This window comes from Caloenas nicobarica, chromosome 2 (assembly GCF_036013445.1).
Source record: "Caloenas nicobarica isolate bCalNic1 chromosome 2, bCalNic1.hap1, whole genome shotgun sequence".
NCBI lineage: Eukaryota > Metazoa > Chordata > Aves > Columbiformes > Columbidae > Caloenas > Caloenas nicobarica.
Window position 1 is genome coordinate 25,701,034 of NC_088246.1, and position 18,338 is coordinate 25,719,371.

The 18,338-nt window shown below is 39.2% G+C and overlaps 1 protein-coding gene across 1 annotated transcript in view; it reads right to left on the minus strand.

Moving 5' to 3' along the window:
- Positions 1–18,338, minus strand: part of CDK6 (cyclin dependent kinase 6) — a 130,500-nt gene that overhangs the window by 87,290 nt on the left and 24,872 nt on the right. The window contains exon 3 of the mRNA XM_065628307.1: positions 11,975–12,110. Within this exon, the coding sequence (XP_065484379.1) occupies positions 11,975–12,110 (136 nt within the window). The remainder of the gene's footprint in view (positions 1–11,974; positions 12,111–18,338) is intronic.

Here is an 18,338-nt window from a genome sequence, read left to right on the forward strand (position 1 = left end):
TGTCTTCAATAAGCCCTATAGACATCAGCAGAAATTATGTGAGCAAAGGAAAAGCCTTCTAATCATGGCAAAACATAATGAAAAATGCTCTGTAAGATGGTCTCTCCTCCTTTAACTTCATGTTTTTATATGTCTTTTCCTTTTTGGTCTGTGTTGCTTCTCACTGAATGACAGTTATACACAACATACTATTGTAAAAACAAGCATATGGCTCAGAGATCGCTGTTGACTTTCTCAAGTCTCAGATTAGACATTTTTATTTAAAATGCATGAAAGACATCTGTATACTCTTTCATTAAATGCATTTTACATTTGTAACATCCTATGTATGCTTTTGGAACCATTTCCATTAAAATGCCGACTCTGAGTTTGGATAGCAAGTATTTCCTTTGTAACACTAAGGGAGGAGTATGTTACTGTCAAAATTTCTCTCTAAAAAGTCCTTGCTAAAATATTTACTCTGCTTGTCCGAACAGGAATATCTGAAGTTAATTCCAAATGAAAGAATATTTTAGAATGAATCATAAGCTAGATGTTAAAAAAAGGCAACATGCTGCCATTCCAGTGCCCCTTCCCTGCTGTAAAACTAAACAAAAAACGACTCTGCGTTTGCATCCACAGAATATTGTAACATTTCGGAGCCTTCTGAGATTCCTTAATTGTAGTTATGCAACAGAACTGTCACATCTTAAAACAAAGGACAAAAACTCAGCAGCTGAATTTATTGGCTTGGAAATGAAACACTCTTAAGAGATGGCTAACATGTCTTCTTGATTATTTTTGGCATTTTAAAGTTACAGTGCAATGCTTCCTATTGCATGGACCAAAGAAGTGGGACATTTTAGAAATACTTAGATTTTTTATGGGGCTGTTTGTAAAGTCACATATTTAGCAACAGTGAAAACTGTTGAGCAGTAACCTTCTTTGCAATTAAGCCACTCACTTCTATGGGCCCTTTATGGTATAAGGCACTGCTCAACATTAATAAAGACATAATGTACTGGCTTCTAATGAGTTGGTCACGATGGTAAAAAACAGCTTCTTCTTTTAAATGGGTATTCTCAAGGACCATGATTTTCAAGGGCAGATGGGATAAATTCTGTGGCCAGAACAGTTATGATATTAATGAAAAAAAAGAAACAAACAAATGAGTCTGTCAAACCTGTGACCCTCTGGAACCCTTTTCTATTACTGAGTCAGTTTGCTGTGATGACCAACTATGACACACTTTTGTGAATCGCCAGGAGTCTGGTTCCAAAGGCACAGACATCGCTTACACATAAGTATTGAGGGAAGACTACTTCCTCTCTCTGACCAAGCGTTTAAACACAAGCAAAACGCATGTTTATGACTAAGCTGAGACTACGGAAACAATGGTTTCAGTTCTTCTTTGCTCTAACCTTGGAATTCATCAGGTCAGTAGTACAGGATAACAACTGACTCTTCTCTGTCAGCTCCTCTAATTCACAGTCTTTCAATCTCTCTGCTTCTAAAGCTGGAGTGACCTGTTTACATAAAATTGAGCAAAAGCTTAAGCACTTTGCTGGAGCAGAGCCTCTGTTCCCTTTGGGGTTTCTCCTTTAAAGTCTGAAGTTGAACTAGAAGGTTCGGGTATATATTCCAGCATGAGTTTAAATATTTCATGTGTACTGACATAAATGGTAGTACGATATAGCTGTAACGATAACAGAGAAGTAAGAAGAACCTAAAATACTGATATTTATGAGTCTTTGGATAAGGCTTCCAGCCCCTAAATTAAGGACAGATTTGATCTAGGAGCATGAGCCTTTGTAATTTGCTCTTTCTTAATTGCAAACTGTTCAGGTTTTGCATGAAAACAAATGAAAGACTGCTTGCTAACTGATGCCAATAGCATTGCACCACACTCACCCCTGCAGGAACCCTAAGAAGCCAACAGTAACATCGCAGAAGGATTTGACCCACAGTTGTTCTCTGGAGTACCAACATTGGCAAATATTACAAAACCACATCTACTTTATTAAAACTAGAAAGAAATTAAGAATTTTAATTTCTAAATATTTTGTCTTGCTGTTGCACCAAGAAAAAGCAACAAACAGTGTTTCTCTTATTTCACTTGTGTTTCCATTCCAAAATTTTCTGTCTTCTGGCAGTTGCTTGCGAACTTACTAATAATGTGTGTCTTTGCTTGGACTTCTTAAACAGAAGGATAGTCTCAAAATGGAAGAAAGCTCATTTTATTTCACTTTGAAACCTGAGAAACCTGTAACATGAACCATACGCTGATTACAGAGCACTGATATACAAAGGAAGCAGTTGTGTAAATGTGTGAAGTGGCTGTGCTGAGGAAACAGCAGAGCAGAGGAGAAACACTATTTTAGACAAATAATGCTGTTGTAGGATCTGATTATTGTGACCCATGCTTGACAAGGTATTGTGTAAAGGCCAGCCAAAAAGCAGGACCCATTATAGTGGGCACTATACAGTCAAGGGGTTTCACACAGCCTCTTCCATTAAAAGCTCACAAATAAAATGGACAAGACAGACCCCAGGTGGAGAAACGGTGTGACAGTTCCATGATATTACCTTTTTGTGGTAGTAGAGTCAATTAGAAGGGGATAAGCAAAATGGAAAGAAAAGAGATGGAGAGAAAAGTTCTGGAGGGAGGGAAAGAACAGAAGAGTGCCATATACTGTAAATACAGATTGAAAGGCAAGAGAAAAAAATGAAGGTGGCAGGGAAGGATGGAAGGAAGAAAGGGCTGGAAAAAATGGCCTTGACAGTGGCAGAGAACGTTGAGTTGAAGTCACCGGAAGCTCCCTGAGTCTCAGAAGTTTTGGCTGATGGGACAGGAGCTCTCCATGTGCCTCTGATCCAACACACTGAGTAGGAAGGAGAGGAGCAGACTTGGCTGGGTCCCATTTTATTCCTTCCCTATGACTGTGCCAGCCCTCATTCCAGCCCAGCTTTATCTGATGATGAGCTGAAACATAAGCCTACGGGATGGACTCTTTGAATCAGCAGATATAAATGTATATATATATATATACACATACACGTGTAGATGTATGCGTAGTATGCTTTCACATGAATACACGTTCACAGGAGGAGAACTGGTGCTACCCCTTCTGTATTCTTGTACCTTTGACTCTTCTCTGAGTTGCCAGTTCTGGCCTCTTCTGGCTCACAGCTACTTTGAGATCATGAACTTCACAGATAGTAGGATGATCATCATCGAGTTTCCCTTTCCCTTTCTCCCACTTGCTCAAATAGCAACATTTTTTTTCTGCAAATATGTCAGAGAACTTTCACAATAATTACATGTATGTGTGTTTATGTGTCTATAAATATATAAATAATGTAAAAATTCTTAAAGCTAATTTTAAGTTCTACATATGAAAACATGCAATACAAAAAAAATCCATCCCTATCCATTTTTATAGGAATTTGTTCTCTGGCATAAGGTAAATGCATCTGTTACAGAGGAAAAAAACCAAACACAACATATCTTGATTAAATCAGTGTGCCACTAAACTAACATGCTTCAAATTAATTTTTACTGTGGAATACAATAACCTGCTTATTCACTGGCATAAAAGCAGTGCATATAGCTAGTGCAAGAGCATTATTTTTCTCTTAGGGTGGAAGAGAGAAGGCGATTTTATAAAAAAATAACTTATTTGATTACTGTCATCTTCTATTAGCTATGAGTTGTCTGTGGCCAACTTTTGAATTATATTACACTAGAGTTGTATTTTGCCATGAATAAATATGGACACTTTGTGAATATTCTAGTATAGATAATCTGAGCTGCAATAACTTGGGTTGGCTGAGATGGGAAAGTATCCTGCCACAGTGCTTCTTGTCCCAGATCAGCTGAGTTCAATCCTTAGAATCTGGAGTTCAACAAGAAAAGATATGCCGGCCAGGTTTACCAAGTATCTACCTTGTCACAATTTGTGTCATTCTGTCACCTCTTCCCCAACTCTGTGTGCTTCTTTTGGGGTAACATATAGCTTTGTGGGTATGCAGAGGCATAGGGGCCTGATTTCCTTCCAGTGTAGAAACTACTATTAAGCGATTCCTACCTGCCCTGTCCTGGTTTTGGCTGGGATAGAGTTAATTTTCTTTCTAGTAGCTGTGTTTTGGATTTAGTATGAGCAGAATGTTGATAATACACTGCTGTTTTGGTTGTTGCCGGGTAGTCAAGGACTTTTTGGCTTCCCATGTTCTATCAGGTGCACAAGAAGCTGAGAGGGAGCAAAGCCAGGACAGCTGACCCAAGCTGGCCAAGGGGATATTCCATCATGTTCAGTATATAAACTGGAGTTCGTCAGGAGGGCAAATATCACTGTTCGGCAATGCATGGGCTATCAGTGCTGCGGGTGGTGAGCAATTGCATTGTGCATCACTTGTTTTGTATATTCTATTATTACTATTATTATTATTATTGTTGTTATTATTATCTCTTCCTTTGCTGTCCTATTAAACTGTTCTTCTCTCAACCCATGAGTATTTTTTTCCTTTTCGATTCCCTCCCCTATACCTCTTGGGGAAGTGGGGGAGGGAGGGAGTGAGCGAGCGGCTGTGTGGTTCTAGCTGTCGGCTGGGATTAAACCATGACAGTCCCCATAAAAATCAAGAATGGCTCTTTGAATGTCTCCTCTTTATCTCACATCTGCTGCAGTCTGAACTTCAAATTACTTGTCAAAAGTAGCATATAGCTTGTAAGCAAAATTTGGAACACAGGAAAATCCAAATATTTCAATCTATTGTTCTGCCCCTGCTTTATGTGCACCATGAGCTGCAACAGCTTTCTCTTAGTTGCTTTAACTAGGGCATTTCATCTTTGATGAAGAGAAAGACTCTGAAAACATGAGTGATGCTTCTGCTGATCACTGAGGCAGGATTTACTTGCAGAGCAAGTTGCGACTATACACCACCACCACCACGAGACAAAGGAAAGCATCTCAAAAATACTCTCCATGCCGAGGAACTGCCACTGGCTCACTGCGGAACAGTCCAGCGCTGTTTCTGACATGCTGCCTGGCAGTCCAGCCCCACTTTTACATCTCCTTGAGCATTATTCCTACCACGTGCTCCCTTTCTTTCAGTGGCATCAAAGCATTTCACATAGCAATTGCTACCACATTGATAGCAAATAGCAAAAACCTGGTGTCACTAATAATCCGGGAGCATCTCAAGGGAATCTGGAGCAGTAGGATCCATAAGTTTTCTTTTGCATCACATCAATGTCCAGTTCTGCTGAATTAATGGAAATGAAATGAGCTGATAGCAACATTTCGCTTCCAGTGTTTGTAACACTGCAATTTTGCAATGACTCAGTCATAAATTCTCTTCTACCAAAGGCTCAATCTCCATCCCTGCCCACAATTCAGAATCTCTTCAGTTTCTTAATTCCCTTTGACTTTCTGAATAAAGATGATTTCTGGCTCTCCATCTATTGAAAACAATAGCCTCTTTCTGACTTCAAAAAGGACATGTCCCGTAGGGCCCTACTGGACTGTGCTGCTGACTTGAGAGTTTGGGCCATAAAAGAAAAATAGGTTGAGATGTCTATTTAGAGAGTCCTTGATGGACATCTTTTCACAGTGACATTTCTAATTCAGTGTCATTGTTTTGAAAGACTAAAATTATTATTTCAGGCAGGTTGCTTTCATGCATTATGCTACAATGTTGCTTGACTGCTTTCCAAACTGGAACAACTGAAAAAATGTGAAGCGCTCCAATGATTTTAAATCACTCTAGTCAGGACAGAGTGATTTAAAATTACTGGAGTGCCTCACATTTTTATGAGCTCTCAGTTTGCAAGCAATGGCCATCTGGGCAGTCCTGGGCTACAGCACTTCAAAAAACCCCAACTATAGGTTATAGAATCATAGAATCATAGAATAGTTTGTGCTGGAAGGGACCTTCAAAGCTCATCCAGTCCAACCCCCCTGCCATGAGCAGGGACATCTTCAACCAGATCAGGTTGCTCAGAGCCCCGTCCAGCCTGATCTTGAATGTCTCCAGGGATGGGGCATCTACCACCTCTCTGGGCAACCTCATTGTAAAAAATTTCTTCCTCATGTCTAGCCTGAATTTCTCCTCCTTTAATTTAAAACCACTACCCCTTGTCCTATCATAACAGGCCCAGCTAAAAAGTCTGTCCCCATCCTTCTTATAGGCCACTTTTAAGTACTGAAAGGCCACAATAAGGTCTCCCTTAAACCTTCCCTTCTCCAGGCTGAACAACCCCAACTCTCTCAGCCTGTCCTCATAGGAGAGGTGTTCCAGCCCTCTGATCATTTTTGTGGCCTCCTCTGGACCCATAGTATCATCAGTTTGAAAATGTTTACATTTGAATTTGGAAATGGTAGGGATTTGGAGCTATTTAATGCCACCATAATTAAAATCAGTGGCTGAACATTGACTGTAAAAAGGTCCAAGATAGAGAAGTAACTGTATGTATACAACATATTTTGTGGCATCCTGTGCTCAACAGTGTCTCCATTCAAATCCTGACTCCTCCTAGCCCCTTGCTCAGACTGTACATCATGACCTGCACCACCGCACCGAAGGAGATGCGGCTGTCTCTACATGCAGCACAGTATGGGAAAGAAATGACACCACCTGCAACAAAAGGAACCACTCCTCTTTGGAGAATATCCTCTTTTTAAAGCGTAGTTCCTTCAGAGCTGTCACATATGTGGGGCACCTGCTCTCTCTCCCACTGCCCTTCCATGCAGCAGCCCAACCCCCAGTAGCAGGGTAACAGAGAAAAAAATAAAAGATTTATCTCACAAAAATATGTCAGTTCAGTCCTTTTGTTTCACATTTATTTACAGTGGCAACTCTTCTTTCATTCGTAATATGGATTCAGAACAAAATTTATCACAAAATGCTCCACAAAGAACAAGACTCTTAGCAGCTGTAAACAGGCATCATTTTACTGAAGCTAATGGATTTACACTTCTTAGTATCAGATGGGGATCTGATCCATTATTTGCGGACTCTAAATTCCTCACTAAGTTTTGCTTCTTTCTTTACCACAAATGTACTAACAAGAAAATGTTAGTAACAGCTCATCTCCTAGCATCTTTCTTATTAATTTGAGTAGGCTCATTTTTTTAGTGACTTTTAACTTTGATGTTGTTAAATATGGCCACACTCTGAAAACTCTCAGTACTGGCGAATCTGTTTTCCTGGAATATCTTGCGTTGTTTTCAGAACTGTGTGATTGTGTGACATCTGCTCCACATCTCATACGTGATCAACTGAGTAGGTACAAGCGTAGCAGATGGCTGATGACTCACCTCACAACACTGAACACTGGTTTGCTTTCTGAGAAGCAACATCTTCATATTAATTTTCTAAGAGTCTTGCAAAGATGTGGGTAGTCTGCCTGGGTTGCTAGCAGGTAATGTAAGTTACAGGAAATGCACAGAGATGCAACAGCAACATTTATTCTAGGACTGGAGGTAATATTTTAAAATTCAATTTATGGTCTGCTATCAGATAAATCCACAAAAGGAAATCAGGTTCGCTGCTGTACTGTCTAAATTTTAGGCATCTAAAGAGCAAAATCCGGATCCCTGAATCAGAGATCTAGGCTTCCTGTGTAAAAGAGAAAAAGGAATAATATCCACGGAAGTCATTCACTGGGGTGAGGAATCAGGAAACACCAGAGAAAAGGAGATACCTTAAACCCTGCTCTTGCTGTGATTTGGCTGCCCTGTTCCAGGCTGTGGGGAATACCATGAAGATTTACAGATCACAGACGTGGGTAGAAGGTCATTCCCAGCTCTTCTGACATCCCATGATAGATAACATATGCACCTGCTATACCGAAGCCCTTTGTTCTGTTCCCTCCTCTGTTGACTGTCAGACTGAAACAGGCACAGCCCAGCTAGCACATGTAGCTTGTGTGGGTGAAGTTCTGATCAGTTGCAAGAAAAACACTGCAAGAAGCCGCAAGTTTACTTTTACTTCGCAAAATTAATTTTGTTCATTACTAAAATTTAAGAACTTCAGTAACAGTTTATTATCCCCTCTCATTCCTACAGAATCCTTGGCCTGGCAAAACAAGATGACTGGAGGGAACTCCAAAGAGTCATTCCCAAACCACGTCATTTAGAGCTCTATATACCAAGCCATTACACGCATATATTAAATATTGTTATATATGCCGCAATAGCTTAGGTATACCAAGCTTAAATCCATAAGCATCAACTTGTTTTCATGCACATGATTTCCATATTAAAAATGTAATTAGTGTTATAACAATGATATCCATATCCAAATGCTTTAGGATCAAACAGCGTGCAGGTCTCACAAGTATCATATCAAAATGTGACTACCCAGCTTAAACGTGCTTCAGCCCCAAAGACTAACACGTCAAAATGCTTTAGTGGCTCGTTAACCTTTTTGTTTTTGAAAAATCATTCTGTGGCAGAGACGCGTCACTCCCATTTCCATTACCCTTATGTCAACTAACAAAAGTTCCTAATGAGCCAAGTCTCTGGGAGGCTCAACTACTAACACCATTAACATTACCAAAGACTTGTGCATGACTAACAGCTGTGTCCTAAGGAAACTGAACTCATACCGTTCATTTCCAAATAAACTGCCCTGAAGTTAAAAGAGTACCCCAGGAAGAAAAGAAGGGAGGAGATGATGGGTAGAGAGGAAAGAAGGAAGATGTTGTCATTGCTGATTCTGGCTCATCCTGTATGGAACAAATATATAACTGGGTCTGACAGAGGAAGCCAGGAAGGGTGAGCAGGACCATAATCCGGTAGTTATAAAGACAGACTAATTAGATTAACGGCTTGAATGTAGTTCTCATTAAAGGTGAATGCCATGTCGATGAGTATTTGTAATCATGTTCTCCATCCCTCTAGCCCAAAGTACACTCCATTAAAAAATAATAGAACTGCTTCAAGAGAGAAGATTTAAAATGCCTCTGTCCAGAATAACCTCGAATTTGGTAGCCACAGAAATGGGCTACAGCATTCCAGCTCCTGGTACAGGGAGGGGAAGTAAGCATGTCTGCCCTATATCCTCTGCAACTATTGCCACGACCAGGCAAAGCTTCAAAGGGAAACTGTCTCTCTCTGATCATTTTATGGGCACCTGTGGATATGTTCTTAAAACACCCTCTGGGGCGAGTCATGCTGCAGGGCTTTAGGCATCAGAAGGACATTGCTGAGCAGCATTAAGACAAAAGCTTTAGTTGTGTTTAAATGATCGGTACAGTTAGCTTCTCTGAACTGCTACAGTCTGACTACTGTCTGCTAAACACAAAGGAAATTCTTAAAATGGTACTGGTGTTACTTATATTCCTTGACAGCTGGTAACTAAAAACCCCAGCATGCCCCAAACCAGCAAAAGCTGAATCTCCCTCCCCCAAATGGTGTGTAATGATGGCAGCTAATTCACACAGAAAAGATCTTTTGGGGCGGATACTTGTCCCATAGTGATTTTGTCATTCAACTTCCACTAACAACTGTTGAGTTTACACCATGGTGCCAAAGAGGTGTATTAGATCCTTCAACTTCAAGCTATCCAGAGCTTACTTGGCTCATTTGGCACCTCTGTGTTGCTGACACATGCAGAACTTCAACAGATGGTCTTACAATACTGGCAGTTGTTTTGTACCTAGCTAGCAGTGAGGGGAAATACTCTACACAAATTGTCTGCAATTCTGGAAAATAAATGAACTATGAATCCATATTAACCTCAAAAGCCAAACTATAAAAAGTCAGATTAGTCATTTAATTATGTATGCGCTCTGGGTTAAATGTTCAGTTGCTGCAAAATGGCAGTATTTCCCTGCAGCCAGGAGAACTATGCTTTGCTTTGATTTCTTCCAGAAATACCCAGAAAGACTGTATCATTAGAAAGGTATCAAGACGCATTAGGAATGAGTCTTGAGACTCTTCCTCATGTGATCAACCTTGACTATCAGCAAAAGTACCTCCATAAACTGGATGTTTTCACACAAATAGTGAAGTAACAGGACGCAACTCAAGTCAATCAAATCTCTCTTTTTTCCTGTGCCAAATGGAATTCAAGAAATAAGACATCAGCTACTGTGCAAATGTTGAAATAACAGTGGCGACCAAGTAAACAGCAATTTTATGTTTTTCCTCACCCATTTAAAAAGAGCTGTATGTACCACAAGCTGAATTTTACAATCACTAATTTCACTGGCTGCAATGGAACTTGTGCTGTATATAAAAGACCGGAATTGCTCCTCCTTCTTTCTGTGCAGCTAGTTTTTTCTCTTTTATTGTAGCAAATTATCAGATATGTCAACAGGGTTGAACTAGTAAACCTTGTATACAGAATAATGCTTTTCAAAAGTAAATGCAATCATTTCCTTCATCAGTATATAAGCTCCATGAAATGTATGTTCACACATACATAGTACAAGCTACTAGTGCAAACATTAGAACAGGCTTTTAGAAAAAATCACAGACATTTCAGTCCAGTGCTCACCTCTTCTACTTGCTTTAAATGAAACATAGCTCAAAAGATATCTCAAACTGAGATTTCAGAGGTTTGGTCATTCAGTTCCCATCCATTTCAATATATATAGTTTGATAATACATCAGTCCCCTTGTATGTTATTTTCACATACATTTTCATATTTTATTAGGTGGCTTCAAAGCCCTAAAAGGAAGTAGAATCCTGGAAGCCTTATCATAAATGTCCTTCAAATGCAAGAGGTACATTCCAGGCTTCTGCTGGGACTGAATAAAAGCTGTATCCATTTTAAAAAAATATATATTTTATTCACTAAGTTGGCTTAAAAAACATAGTTGTTGGAACACACTGATGTTACACATTTGTGACTTTGATACAAGTGAAAAGGTCTTTATCAGTTTTATGTCTAATTTTATACTGAAAGATCAAACAACTCGTAAGTTTGAAGCTGTTAACAAAAAAAATATTAAACCAACTGAATTTCAGATAGGTTTCATGTTTTTGTTTCCTCCCTCAGGACTTTTGCCAGACTAAGATGCAATAGTACTTCCAGAAAGTACTTATACAAATGTAACATAATCCGTCTCTGAAAGCATAAATTATTTATTCTCATGAGAATAAGAAAAATCAAAAGAAATGTTAAACAGACACAGTCAAAATGTTAGAACATCAATCCCTCTGCGTCTCTTTCCGAGACTAAATATTTTGTCAGGTATTTGATGCTACGATCCTCAATGTAGCACTTTGCTGTGAAATTCCCAGGAGAGAAGGAGTTGGTGTACATATTTTAGTACCAATAATGCAAGCATGCCCTATTCTGGGAAGAGGTCCTCCCTTACAGATGCAGAATATGAAATAACATGACGGGAAAACTTTGTGATCATCATTCCAGTTACTGAGAGAAGACCCTTCCCAGCTTGTACAACAACTGGTCATGGCTACCCCCTTCCCTGAGCCCATCCTCTACAGAGCTCACCACAGGTCCACGGTGAATGTTTCCTGCTCTTGGGACAGGCAGAAACCTTTCTGGCAAGAGGGATGGGAAATGAAAGGAGTCTTTTGGGGAAACAAAAGGCAAAGGGAAGGGGATAGGAGCACAGGATTTATCTTATCCATTCTAACAATAACCAGCACTCTGCCAGATGCCTTCTAGGGAAGGTTCAAGTAGTCTTCAATTAAACAATACTGGAATAATCTCACTACAGATGCAAGAGAAGGTCTTTCTTAATGATTTGTAATGTTACTTTTGGTAAAACAGTAGAGATTCAGAGGATTTATAAACCTAAAAGAGAAAAAACCAAAGGCAACATTTCCACAAAGAGAATACATCTGTCAGTGAATACAGATCTTTGTGCTGCAGTTCATGTCCCAGCCTGGGCATTACTCAATTTGGATATGACAAAATTCCACGGAATCAAAATGCAGTTTGTCTTTGTGATTTATCTCTTTGCCCTTTGTATATAATATTTCCTGAAATAATACCCAAAATCTTCTTAAATACCTTTATAGTTTCAGTAGGCACTCCAGGCTCTGGAACTTTATCCAAGTAAGTAGTCAAGTCTTGATCCACATGTTCAAACACTAATGTTAACTTGGTCTCTCTGTCTGTTCGTGACACGGTGCACACATCAAACAATCTGAGAGGAGGAAAAGAAAAGAGGAGGTAAGTATACAGGAACCACTACAGACATACGTACCTTGCAGCTCATACATGTCTATTTAAATTTCTTACAGTATATAGAATGGAAAAAAGAGCTTTCCAAAGGCAGAGCAATCTTTGAGCTCTTGATTCATCAGATAACTACTGATACGTCAATAATATCATATCTCTATGTCATGTGTGCATTCTGAAATAGGATGAAGTATTAAGAATCCATCTGCTGTTCAAAGTAAAATAATTACATGGAAAGAAAATATTTTTTGGACAGAACAACTAGACTTAATACAGGAAATGATATTTATCCACATTCTATGCTGCATCTACTGTAACCATTAAAAAAAAAAAAAAAGTAACATTTTTGAGAAAAAAAATACCAGGTGTTCGCATGCACCTTTGGTGTGTACCTATATAACTCCCATGTTCACCATCACATGGCTTTAGAATTAAATCTCCTTCAGCAGAAGCAGAACTCTTGTGCTGATTACTCTTGCAAGTTCCTGAATGCAAGGAATACCTTCATTGTCAGGACACAGTCTGGAAAAAAACTTCGCGCACAAGATGCCGCAATTAAGAAAACCTGCTTCTCTCATCACTTTCTGTCATTCTTTTACTTAAATTTCTTTATTGTTTCACCTTGTTGCACAACATCAAATTCAAACTAATTTGCAAAGCTCTTCTTACTGTCACATTCCTATCTGATTACTCTATTTCTTTATCTTTTTAATTAGGATTTTCACAAACGTCTTCCCATCCTTCAATGCTTCACATCTCTGCTCATATCAGTGACTTTCACTATCGTTTCTCCAGTCCCACTTCTACAAAATCACAATAGGAAACCATCTTACAGATGGAAGGATGCTTGTTCCCTGCTCATATACTTCACTAATGTGTTCATTCATTTAGTTTTAAATTTTACATGTCAGATTGTCTTTCTCTCTGAAGCAAGACTTTTGTTAGTTGATAGTAGATTTAAAAAAATGTATGAATACAATTATTGAGAAAAATTCTATAAAGTGAAGAACCTATCATCAATAAACCAAAAGTAGCGTTGATGCTACTGCTTATTTGGTCAACATCACAGCAGTTATATGGTTTTACTACGTGTACCATTTATTCGCTTCGAAAAACTGGTTCCTCACTTTATGGAAGTGCAGGATTTCTGACAACATTATCAAGCAATATTTTCGTTCTTTGTCCTAGGACTAAAGGCTTTATATGCTGGATCTGTAGACAACAGGTCATGCACAAAGCCTTGGGGGTCATTGCTTTTCAAAGAAGCCACTTGACAAACAGAATTGGAAAACACTTTGTACTGAGTTTTTACTTTTTACCTTAAAACTCAGAATATTTCACAAGAGAAAGGAAGATAAGAATTGGCACAACTATCTGTGAAGACTGTAATCCAGGCTTAAGAGAGCATTATTCTTCACTTGAAATGATACAGACTTAACATGTTAAGGGTCTGGTCCCACTTTAAAAGCATTCCTAAATAATCTTTGGCCGGACACCTAAAAATTGCTTATTAGCCACCATGTTTTGAAAATGAATACATGCACATTTCTTTTAACTTAAAGAAGCTTTGCAGTGAGTAATAATTCAGGAACCAGAGTTACAGAATATGGACAAAGTCACTCTACATCTTCTAAAAGAATGTAATCTGTACTTAATCTGTAATTGTGATATGAACAAATCTTAATTAAATGATTATGGGAACACAGTGACTGTAGCAGCAAACGTCTCAGCACGTTTCTCATAAAGACAAATACCACTGTCTTTATGATTCCATTAATGGGGTGCACATGGAAGATAGACACCCTCTACAGAGTAAATCAGTTTTATGAAAAGTTGCAAACCTCCTGGAAAAGTAAAATTTGCTGGTATTTGGCTGGAGGTTAATAATCTGCAATATATTTATATAAATCAATGTGGAATGTAGCCGGACTGCCTATAACCCCAACACATGCAAATAGAGAGGAGCCAGACAGGTCTGAACATCTGAACGTAAACACTGGAAAATATTTCCAACTGTATGATTCCTTTGTGTTGACCTACATTTACCTAAAAATGTTTTAAAACACCTTTTTTTGCCAGGTATTTAATACACTGGCAAAATTATCTTTTCAATTATAGCAGAGTTATAATTCAAGAAAAAAAAAAAGAAAAAATATTTCAGTGTATAGAATATAGAAGCAACACATAATTTCCAGCTCACCGTGGAGGGAAATGCAGATTTTAAGTTTTCCGCATGTGGCTTGTTTTGATTTGGGCATTTTCTGGCACAGCAAAATAAAGAATTCAGAGCAACGCAATTCTAGTCACCTATTGCCACGTAATAATATTATCACCATGTAATAATATTATCTTTCCCTTTTATACACCCCTTATGTGAAACTGTAAATGCTTTACCCTTAATAATAAAAACTCCAGATCCTGCATCAGGCTGGGTGGAAGCACATTGTGTTTACTCACAGAAAATATAGCTGCTGCCTTAGAAAGATAATAATTTAAAGCACAGCTTATATGAATCCACAATATTACGAAAAGACAACATCTGGCACTGCCTGTTCTAATCATTTTGGAAACAGACTGAGAAAGACACAGCTTTGTTACTTGATAGTTTCGATAGGGATAAAACTACTTTTTCTGAATTACATTATTTTACATCCACTGTGAAAAAATCATCCATTGAGTTGTCTGCCTTCGAAAGGAACATCTCTGCTGTCTGCACTGCACTTTTCTCATGATCTTCTGTACATGACGGAGTAGTTCAGCCTGTGGTTGCCTCTCTGGAATAGGCAACGGTAAAAGGCCTTTTATTTAAAGAGTTACTATGTGGACACGTATCTCAATTAATACAGGATTTCCATACTGAATACTTTGTAAACACAAGCCCTGCCCTTCTATTGTACTTTAAAAAGAAACGTTTGAATTATTTGATTAAAGTAAGATCCGCTATGGGAAATCCTGCAAGTATTTAACAAGATGTTTGGCTCGGAGTCATACACCGCCTGACGTGTTGATCTGAACCGGAACGTTGTTGAACAGACACTTATGGAGTACCTGTGTTATAATGCAGACATTTTTTCAAGTTAATTGTACTTAAAAAAGAAAAAAAAAAGCTTATCAGCTACAAATCTATATCTCTGTTTTATTTTATGAGTCTACTGCCAAGTGGATCTTACTATAACCTAGCAGAATACCTGCCTTCCTACAAAAATACCTAAGGTTTTCTGAATGCAGAAAACGAGATGATGCTTCTTGAAGTGTCCATAGTTTCTTACAACATGTAGTCTGACAAACGCACATCAGTTCGTCTTCGTTTTACTATATACAGTCTGAATGCTTAATGCTTTTATAAGAAAAGGCACGGTTATGCCAATTAATTTGAAAACTATTGCATCTACTGACTGGTACTAATTTGGTAACTGCTTCTAGAAAGTCGTTAAATGTTACTGGACTTGTTTTCGAGATGCTCTGAGAACTGCTACAAAGTTACCCATTTTCAAGTGGAATAAACATTTTTTCCTGAGCAAACTGAGACAACAGCAATGGAGATCAAACCCACCAGCCCAAGCCACCTGCAAGAAATACCAAAAACCAGACCTGACTGTAAGACCTGAAAAACTGTAGGACATGCATTCTCTTGGCTACTGTCAAACAGATGAGTAAGTACAACTGGAAAATTACCCAAAGCATAGTCAAAGGGAAGATCAAAGAATTAGATACTTGTTGCCAAAGCATCCAAAGACTTACTGTTATTTTTATTGCAGTAGGACTAATCCAAGATGAACACAGATTCATTTACTTTGCTGGTCACTCATATCACTAAACAAAAAGTCCCTGTCCTCAGAACTTTTTCAAGAACATGAACTTACTTTAACTTTTTGGGAAGTGTTGTCCTAGGAAGAGTTACTTCCTAGCTTATGCATGGCAGAGAAAGAGAACTGGAGCCGTTGATTTATGAGTAGGAGAAATGTTCAGGAAGACTTTGGTGTGGTAGCCAGTGGCACAGTAATGTGGCTACAGTTTTAAGGTTTCATAAGTCTGGACAAAGACTCAGATGGAAAGAGTTTGGCAGTCTCAACTCTAACTCTGAAAGGTGTTTATCCACATGACAGAAAACCAGCACAGAATTTATCTATGATTGACAGTGTTTATGCAAACACCACAAGATTAGGATACCAAGACTGTTACATGTCATGATTGAGCTTTATTGACAAATATGTGACGGGGAGCCTGAATAGCTTCTGCTTTCACTGCCTTTGGCTCCTGTTAATCCTATGAGTCCATAATTTTTAAGTGCACAGAAAATTCAGCGTCTCATAGCTAAAAGCATTGAAGAATGGTAGTCAGGCATCCTTTGAGTCCAAATTTCAGTAGCAGTCCTAGACTTTTCTGTTCTCTGGAAGCCACTCGGCAGCAAGCACTTCGTTCGCCCCAACTTCTTGAACTATGCACTCCTTCGAAAAAACAGTTTTCCCCATACTTTTTATATTAGATACCTTCTCCTTTCTTGCTTTTGAGGAGAAAAAAGTCTCTGCTAACAGAAACCAATCTCTACTTGGCATCACATATACCCAATGTATTCTAACGAAGGGGTCATATTTCAGAAGAAGACGACAATAGCTGGGCAAGTGGAACGGAACATGTATGTGAGGAGGATCATGTCCCACGTAGCAAAACAGGAAATGGAGCTTCACACTCTGAAACGTATGACAGAGCTCTTCCCCTTTGTTCAGGACATGCTGCTTTGTCTCATCTTGATCAGCAATCACCTACTCCTCCACGCCTCTGAAAGCTGGTATTTCAGACATAGATTCTTCTCGCTGGAAGGAGCTTCAGTGAAGTACTTTTAGATTAAAAAAGAGCATGTGCAGATGAACAGGCCTCTAAATTCAAATGATCTCATATTTTAAGTGCATTTTTTTTCTGGGATAACATTTGTAAAAGCACGTAGCAATGCAAGACTTAAGTTCCATTTTCAAAAGCATATGGATCTTCAGGAGCTTCCCAATGTGCTTCTCACACCAGCTGCAGCTGCATCGATGTGCATCAATACTTCAGATATGCCTCCACGGCAGACTGCAACACAACGCAAAGACACGTAGCCCACACTCAACTGACCCACCTCGGGACTGAATCCCTACAGCACAGCTCTGCCCACAGCACCGCAAACTAGCCCACTGGGAGCTTCATCCACTGGCAGTCAAATGCCGAGTCCAACTCAATTAATTAAAATAAACTTCCATACCTCTGCGCTGCTGATGGTAACTTTATGCATCAAATCTTTATTGTCTAAGTTTCTACTGGGTTCTTGGAGTCTGAATATTTTCCTTGCCCTGCTACCCTCCCAGGAAAGAGTAACAGGATCTTTTCTTGCCTTCAGAAGAAACCTCTTTCAGGCAAATAGCAGAAAAGGGCAGAACATAACCTCGCATAAAATAAATGAATTTATCTAGGACAGGCAGATGTTATGCAGATAGATGTTTTCAACTCTGCGGCCACTCATTCATTATCTGCTGCGCACAGTGCAGAAAGAGCTACCGTGAAGAAGCAATTGCATGGTGAAAGCAAGGCAGCAGAAAGTCCTGTCCTGGAGACCTGCTCCAGCAGAGCCCAGCCAATATTCTCACTTAGAGCCCACTCACCAGTGAGGTTTAAGGGAAGGAAGGGGGATATTAGGATGACAAGGCAATCGTTCATCTGCAAGCTGAGCTTTGTGCTGTAATTTTTTCCAGTCTCTCTCCCTTTCTGACTTGGAAAAATTATTTAAAATGCTTAGCTCTATAAAAGATGTTTTTGTTCTTTAAGTGTTTGTGAGGAAGAGAGACAGAGAAAGTGACAGAGAGAAATAGATGCTCTTGAAAGTGAAGTAAATAGCACTGGCTAAAGTCCGATAGTGTGGGCTGACTGGGCAAGCTTTCAACGCTCAGCACTGCCTGCAGCCCTGACCTGCAACACCCCGGCTCTCCTGCGCTGGGCCCCACTTGAGCAACGCCGGGCCCTGGTGCCAGACTGAATGGTTTTGTGATGCAGACAAATGTCTGCTCTGATGAAACCACCAAAAGTAATTTTTGTTTTCAACAGAAGCCAAGATTCATGCCTAAAAGATGAAAAGACCAAGCACATTTACTCCCTGTGCCACCCAAGTCACTAAAAGATGCAGTTGTTAAAGAGTTTTACTTCAAGGAAAAATACACTTCAC